At 41.7% G+C, this 7,835-nt stretch overlaps 1 protein-coding gene across 2 annotated transcripts in view; it reads right to left on the bottom strand.

The window, feature by feature from the left end:
* Window positions 1–7,751, bottom strand: part of UTP14A (UTP14A small subunit processome component) — a 22,212-nt gene extending 14,461 nt beyond the window's left edge. For both annotated transcript variants that reach the window (XM_077766159.1, XM_077766160.1), the window contains exons 1-6: window positions 7,665–7,751; window positions 6,547–6,622; window positions 5,259–5,329; window positions 4,244–4,308; window positions 3,057–3,199; window positions 2,612–2,767 (exon numbers count right to left, since the gene is read on the bottom strand). In XM_077766159.1, coding sequence (XP_077622285.1) covers window positions 2,612–2,767; window positions 3,057–3,199; window positions 4,244–4,308; window positions 5,259–5,329; window positions 6,547–6,622; window positions 7,665–7,690 — 537 coding nt within the window. In that variant the 5' untranslated portion in view covers window positions 7,691–7,751. The remainder of the gene's footprint in view (window positions 1–2,611; window positions 2,768–3,056; window positions 3,200–4,243; window positions 4,309–5,258; window positions 5,330–6,546; window positions 6,623–7,664) is intronic.
* Between the last annotated feature and the right edge of the window lie 84 nt (window positions 7,752–7,835).

Genomic DNA, 7,835 nt, shown 5'->3' with positions numbered 1-7,835 from the left:
ACCCCCACCTTTTTGAGGGCATATTGAAAAACTAAGGTTTTGAGAATACTTTGGGTAATGCTATTATAGGCTGCTAGAGGGTGGGAAGTAACCTTACATCATTTCTAGCACTTCACAGTTTACAAATGCTTTCTCATNACCCCCACCTTTTTGAGGGCATATTGAAAAACTAAGGTTTTGAGAATACTTTGGGTAATGCTATTATAGGCTGCTAGAGGGTGGGAAGTAACCTTACATCATTTCTAGCACTTCACAGTTTACAAATGCTTTCTCATGCATAATCCTATTTATATCTTCTTGGAGTAAAATGAAATTTTAGGAAGCTGGGCCAAAATGACAGTGCAGACTTTTTGGATTTTTAATCCAGAGTTCTTGGTACTCTGCACTCTAAGATGTAAGAAGAGAACTCAGCTGCTAGCTAGAAAGTACCCCCTGAACGAAGCGCTTCCTTATTGCTCTGTGCCATTCTGGCCTAATTTCTCCAAAGTGAATCTTCCAATAAATGGTATAGTAGATTTATGTACAGCATCTGGGGGCGCTCCACTCAGCCTTGCACAAGGAGTTTCTGCAGAGCAGAGGCTGTACCATTCTTAGTGCAAGCTACTCCTCCACCATCTCATATTTAATAAGCAGCTAGGCATTGTCCAGCTATCTCCAAGATCACACTGTCATTGTCATTTGCAGAACAATGCATAGTAGCGCACTACTACTTTTGTGATTAAAACAAAAATAATAAGGTGGGGCACGTGGGTGGCTCAGTTGGTTAAGTGTCTGACTTCATTTCAACTCAGGTCATGATCTCGTGGTTCACGGGACTGAGCCCTGCATCGGGCTCTGTGCTGACAGTGTGGAGCCTGCTTGGGATCCTCTCTCTCTGCCCCTCCCCTGCTTACACATGTGCTCCCTCTCAAAACAAATTAACATTAAAATATATACATATTTTATATATATGTAAAAAAATATTATATATATATATCTTAAAAAACAAGGTAAATATGAATATAGAAAACTCTCAGGTTAATAACAACAAGAAACTTTCTCCCTTCTATCCCACAACCACACTATAAACCTGATCTCTTTTTCACGTGGAGAAGGAATCATCCAAGAAAGAGAATAGTAGTGACTTCAACAACAATATGAGACACAGAGCTTATCCCCGTAATAAGCAATGACTTGTTCAATGCTGAGCTATGGCAGCTAGCCATGTTTACTTTGATTAGCTTTAATTAGCTCAACATGCCGACACGTAGAACACTATTATTTCTGGATTCTTAGAAAGCAGAGAAGAAACATAAACAGGGCATCTATCCATAGTTTGGGCACTGCTATTTGCTTTTGACTATTCCTATGTAAGACAGAAATATCCATATTATAGACTCCATAACCAATAGTGTATTGGAAAAGAAAGTCCAATTGTTCTGAAGTTGTGCACAGACTAAAACTTGAGACTTTGGGGACCAACATAGGATAAGCAACAAGGCCATAACTACTGTTACTTCCACCCCCAGTCCCATCATTTACTACTGCCATCATTTCATAAAAGAAAAGCTATTTCAACACTATTAAAATGGAAAGGATAAGCTCATAATAAAGAAGAGCTGCTAACCTTATATCCGCTATACTATTATCCTTTTGATTCAGACAGATAAAAACACTTCCCAGGGATCAGTGTTTGGACAACCCGGCTCTAAGATATCTTTTTTTTTATTTTCTGCAGCTCAGTCATAATGAGTTATTTGCTAAGATTTTTGTCATTATTCACAATATGCTATATTTTAATGTGGGATTCCTTTACAAGCAAACTTTGGTTCTACTCCTCATATATAGTCCTACCAAGGCTTATTAATACTGCTGAGTTCCGATTTTTCCCAGATCAGAATGTGGCTTTAAAAGCTTTCGAGGAGGGGTGCCTGGGTGGCTCACTCAGTTAAGTGTCTGACTTCGGCTCAGGTCATGATCTTATGGTTTGTGGGTTTGAGCCCCACGTCGGGCTCTGTGCTGACAGCCTGGAACCTGTCTTTGGATTCTGTGTCTCCCTCTCTCTCTGACCTTCCCCTGCTCATGCTGTCTCTCTCTCTCTCAAAAATAAATAAAACATTAAAAAAAAAGCTTTCTAGGGGCACCTGGGTGGCTCAGTTGGTTAAACATCTGTCTCTTGATCTTGGCTCAGGTCATGGTCTCATGGTTCACGAGTTCAAGCCCCGCATCAGGCTCTGCACTGACAGTGTAGAGCCTGCTTGGGATTCTCGCTCTCCCCCCCTCTCCGCCCCTCCCATGCATGTGTGCTTGCTCTCCCTAATTCTCTCTCTCAGAATAAATAAATAAACTTAAAAGCTTTTTAAAAACTGGGGTGTTAAAAAGAAAACATGTTCCCTCTCTACTGGCAATCATGTTTTCACACAAAAACAACCATGTGCTGTGTGCTACAAATGGCTGAAGGGCAACTCCAGAGCTAGTGTGGCAATTGCATAACTAACAGTGAGTCTTGCTACCCCCATCCCCTTCCTTGCGTGCTACAAGAAAAGACCTCAGCTGGGATTTTGGCCCAGTCACATTGATGGCAAGCAGTGCACCCTCACCCACCCAGGTGCAATTCTTTGTGTGCACTCACCTTCCAGCTGCTGAGCACATGTTCGATGGGAGCGAAGGCTGACTGCTCTTTCTTCAGGGGAAAAACCAGCTGCTCTGCTTGCCGGTTCTTCAGAACGATGGGATCCCATTTGGAGAGGGCTTGGGAGGTTTTATTGAATGCCACTTCTCTGTGGATCTGAAGTGGGCAAAGTAAATGAAAGAGCCACGAAATTAAACGCTGAACTCAAAGGACCAGCAGGGAGTTAGGGGACAATGTTTCTTAGCCTAAGAAATAGTCAGCATGCTAGAGAGTAGCTCCTGCTTACTTCTCAGGATGCATTTTCCCCTGAGACCTTTTCTGTGGCAATCACAATTTGCTCTCCCCCCTCCATTTGTCAGGGTTTCCCCCTCCTTCCCTTCTTACCCTATTTTTCCTTGTCAGTCCGATTTCTTCCCCTTAATGGACCACTTTCTCTATAACTCACCCGTTCAACCTCTTCTTTGTTAAGGGGTAACTCCACAGTCTTCTTTGATTTGACTCTATTCAGTTGTTTTTTCACAGCAACCAATGAGGATGAAGTTTTAACAGGCCCAAGTAGATCTGAAAGGACTAGCTTTTCTCCTGATCCTGTAGAAAGGCCAAACTTTCTGGTCAGACCAAGAAAGGAGGCAAAATCTCAATATAACATAGGGAGATGCCTCTGTAGAAAATGTTGGTAGGCAGGCAGATGTGCAGGAAGAATTCTCTTTAACTGCCAGCCATAGTGACACCATCACTCTCCTACATTCCCAAACATGTTAGAGGATGGAAGAGAGGAGAAAATGATTTAAAGCCATTTGCTTTTCTCTTGGTCATTCTGCTTCCACTTCTGCCTCACTGCACTTCATTCTTCACACAGCAGCCNCAAACTAAAGCAGCCAGTCAGTCACGTCACAGTCTCCCCACTTGCTCTCCCCCTAGCATGGTAAAACCCCGTGAAGCGGGTCTCCTGTCTTATTCTTCATAGTAGCCCCAGTATCTATACTGTCTTGAAACTAATACATAGTAGAAATATAATAAGATTGAAGAATACATTGTTATTTGTTCTGACAGGTTACATTAATGATTACTAGAAGCACACAACTCATTAGAGCTGCCTAAACTGTGGATACAGTGATAAGGCATCTAGACTTGGTATCCTGTTAAAATCCCAACTCCGCAATTTATCAGATCACTCATTCCCATTAGTGGCAGCATCACTCACCCACTCAAGGGATGAAAACTGGTTCTGGTAGCAGGGGAGTGGTGAAAAAAANACTGCAGTAGATGAAGGCCCTTGAGTAAGTGATTTGACTTCTCTGAGTTCCAGCAGATTATCTGTCTGTCCCAACTCAAAGTGCTGTAAGAATTGAAATAAAAACAAAACCATGAGGCAGCTGTCTTCATTCATGTCCCTGTTCCCTAGAAGTAGCTCATCAGTGGGAGACCTTGACTGTGGCCTTTAGGGCTTTCTTCTAGAAATGCAAGAAACTCAAGGGCATCTGACTACCTTTCTTCACCCACTCACAGGTAAGTATTTATGGTATGATCCATTAACCACACCAAACAGTTCTGGGAGTGGGGGTGAAGTGACCATGATGCTTTTATAACTCTACAAGCTCTATACACAGATTACGTCCTTTGTTAACTTACCTTCAGAAGTGACATTGAACTCTGAAACCTTTAGACTAGCCTCAGATCTCTCAGCCAATTTCCACCTGAAATTAGACAAAGCAGAATATAGTAGAAATGGACATATTTTTCTGGAAAACAAATACGTCTCTTTTCAAAGAAAGCTTTGTTTTCATGTATTTCTCTTCTAGAATCAGGTTTTGTCATAAAGACACCAGGAAATCTGTTCCTAACCTGGGCTACGTAGTCTAGCCACCTGTTTTTAAGTAGGCTTCACGCTGAATGTGGGGCTTGAACTCATGACCCTGGGATCAAAATTCAGATGCTCTACTGACTGAGCCAGCCAGGTGCCCCTAGCCATCTCTTAAGGTAGACTCAGCCCCTCAAAAACACAAGGCAATGAGATAGGCATAATGGAAAAGGTACTGGACTTGGAGTCAAACATACCTGGATCTGAATCCTGGACCTGTCACTTATGATGAGAGTGACTTTGTGGCAATTCAATTAACTTCTCTAATGGGGATAAGTAGTGCCTAGTCAATGCTTCAAAAGACTCTAAGTATGGATTAAGAATTCAAATGCACCAAGGCCTAACACAATAACTGCTAATAATTACATCATGCTTACTATATGCTGGGCATTGGCTTAAGATCTTTACATTTATTAACCCATTTAAATGTCATGGTGACCCTCTGATGTATTATTAATCTTAGTTTCTAGTTGAAGAAGTTGAGGTGTAGAGAGGATAAAAATTTGCCTACACAGTCTGTCTCCAAAGTACGTGCTCTTAATAATGACACTTACACTTGTATCTTTATTGTCTTAGGCACTCAATGAATGTTTTTTTAAGGTTTTATTTTTTAAGTAATCTCTATGCCCAACCAACATGGGGCTCAAACCTACAGCCTTGAGATCAAGATTCACATGCTCTACCGACTGAGCCAGCGAGGCACCTCAGCACACAATAAATGTTAGTTGCAGATCTATCTCGTGGAATTAGCTAGTTATAACCTGTCCAAACAGATGAGAATGTTACCTATTTTTTCCATCAAGGGAACTGATTGCGTCCAGAAGCTTTTGATGCTTTCTCTCTCCATCAATGTCCCCCTAGACACAGGAAAGGAAAAACCATTAGAACAATAAGGGAAAGGAAGAGACGGCATGGAAATTGAGGACCATGTAAAAATCTCTCGCTATTTTGGTCAGTGGAAACTGGGGAATCAGCTGAGATCTAGTGTGCAAGCATTCAAACTCAAACAAAGAACTGCTTCAAAAGCCAGACTGCCTCATTATGAGGACTACGGTGCCTAGTGATCTGTAGCTACTGTCATGCCTCTGTCTTAATCAGTCTTGAGAAGAAAAGTGCTATGAGAATGTTTCTGTACATAATATATAGTATGATCTGCACAGAAACATTGATGTCAAAAACCCCACAATGTAAGTAGTTTGGTCAATAGAGTTGGAATGTCTACAGCATCTATTGGAGAGTCAGCTTAATTATGTATATTTCAGTCAGAAACAAGACAGTCTGTTACTTATGATGGTTTGAACTATGATTTTTTTACTTTATCATGGTGAGAAAATGACACACATTCATCTGAAACTCTATTTCAAACTTAAATTTTGATCTTTTCCCAGGCTAGCAATATGGGATATGATTCTTGTGATGCTGGCCAGTGGCAGTGAGCTGCAGTTCCAGGTCAACTACATAATCATACAGGTAAATAACTAATACACTTAGAACCATTCTGTACCCATACAAGCATTCTTTTTATTTTCAGTAGTCAAAAAAATTACATAAGATATTCCAAACTTTATTATAAAATAGACTGTGTTAGAAGATTTTGCCCAATTGTAGGCTAATGTAAGAGTTCAGAACAAGTTTAAGGTAGACTAAACTAAGCAATGATGTTCAGTAGTTAGGTGCATTAAATGCATTTTTCACTTAATGATATTTTCAATTTATGATGGGTTTATCAGGATATAATCCCATTTTAAGTTGAGGAAGATTTGTAATTATGTAACTCTATAAAAATCCAACCTTGGGAAATAGGGAAACCATATACGGGAGACCATGTGTTTTTTTCTTATATAGTTAGCTACATGTAGGCAACTTGGAAACAATGTATCTTATGGTCCTCAAATTTCCATAGCACTTAATACAGTATCTCATACATGAGACAATATATAACTCTTTGTAATTTATTTGTAACACCAGAACAAATATAAACAATGTTGCCACAATTTTTCTTTCCAGGAATGTGCTCTCCTAATTGCCGGCTGAAAGGGGAACCAGAGAAGGCAGTATAGCAGTTGTCACCCACCTCATCTTCACTAGGGCTCAAGGGGTAGTCTTTGGGCAAATCTTCTAGTTCTTCCTGTTGGCTTAAATCCAGAAGGCTGTTAAAGGAGACAAAAGAGAAATTATCAATTGAAATAACTTGTATTAAAACAATCTCCAAAACTTAACTTCAGTTTTTAAGCACAGAATAGCCCTATCCCCTGGAAGAGGCACAAACCAAGCAGCATGGGCATCTTTGGAAATTTGCCAAGACATTAAATTTAGACTGAAGTCAAGCTTCAACCCCAAGGGGTGAGTGCTGTGTGGTGATACCCCTATAGAACTGCATGAAATGAAAGAGAGCTAACCCTCTTCAGTGACTGGCACTGCATTGTCCACGGGGACATCCATGAGGCTGTAAAAATGTCAGACTCTAGGTAAGGTGACAGAAGCCACTGTTGCTGGCCCTTGAGGCAAGGCAGTTTCACCATTAATATTTCTAAGCATCCTCCACACGGAAGACAGCTTATTCAAAAGTGACATGTTGATCACTTGTTCCCACAAATGGGGAAAGAGGGAATTGGACAAAAGCAGCCAGATAAGCTATTTTTCCTGGGGCTTGCTTCCTCGGCAAAGTAGGTGCTTAACTAAGGAGATTTGTACCCTGAAGCAAATTACAGATTCTATTACTACCTAACTATGTATCAATCTTTACAAGGCAACCTTTACTAAACGGATTATATTTAGTTACACTATGGGTGAGGGGGGGAATGAAACATCAGAGGAGAAAATGTCACAAATGACTCCTATCAGCAAAGGTTTCCAGAATAAGGGGTATTTATAACACAGGCACTACCCGCGCCCCGGCAGCGGCAGGAAAAGGAGTCACGTGACGAGGAAACTCACAAATTACTCTACAGGGACAGGCCCCATCAGGACCAACAGAGATAAGGCTAAAAAGCTGGGGAGCGGAGGGAGCGAATGAAATTAAATTAAAATGACTTTTCAAGGATGTTATCACACAAATCGTAATGAATGGTGGTGAGGTCTTGGAAGAGGTACAACTGTGGTCTGTTAGAAGACAGCTTCCACTTCGCAAAAGCCGGGGAACCAGGCCCCGAACGAGACCCACACCCCCCCGCTCCGGTCTTCACCCCTCACCTTTCCGCGGCCCGGGCCGCAGTCATCACGGCAGCCTGTGTCTCTCACATGGGCCAGGAGCGGAAGCCGAAAGGAAAGCAATTTCCGTGCCGGCCGCAAAGCAATTTCTGCTTCCGCCAATCACGCGCTGCACGGTGCGTCACTTCCGCTCCGCCCCATGGCGTGCGAGGG

This window comes from Crocuta crocuta, unplaced genomic scaffold, assembly GCF_008692635.1.
Source record: "Crocuta crocuta isolate KB4526 unplaced genomic scaffold, BGI_CrCroc_1.0 scaffold1133, whole genome shotgun sequence".
Lineage (NCBI taxonomy): Eukaryota > Metazoa > Chordata > Mammalia > Carnivora > Hyaenidae > Crocuta > Crocuta crocuta.
Note: the sequence above shows the minus strand (reverse complement) of the source record. Positions and strands in the feature narration are given on the sequence as shown.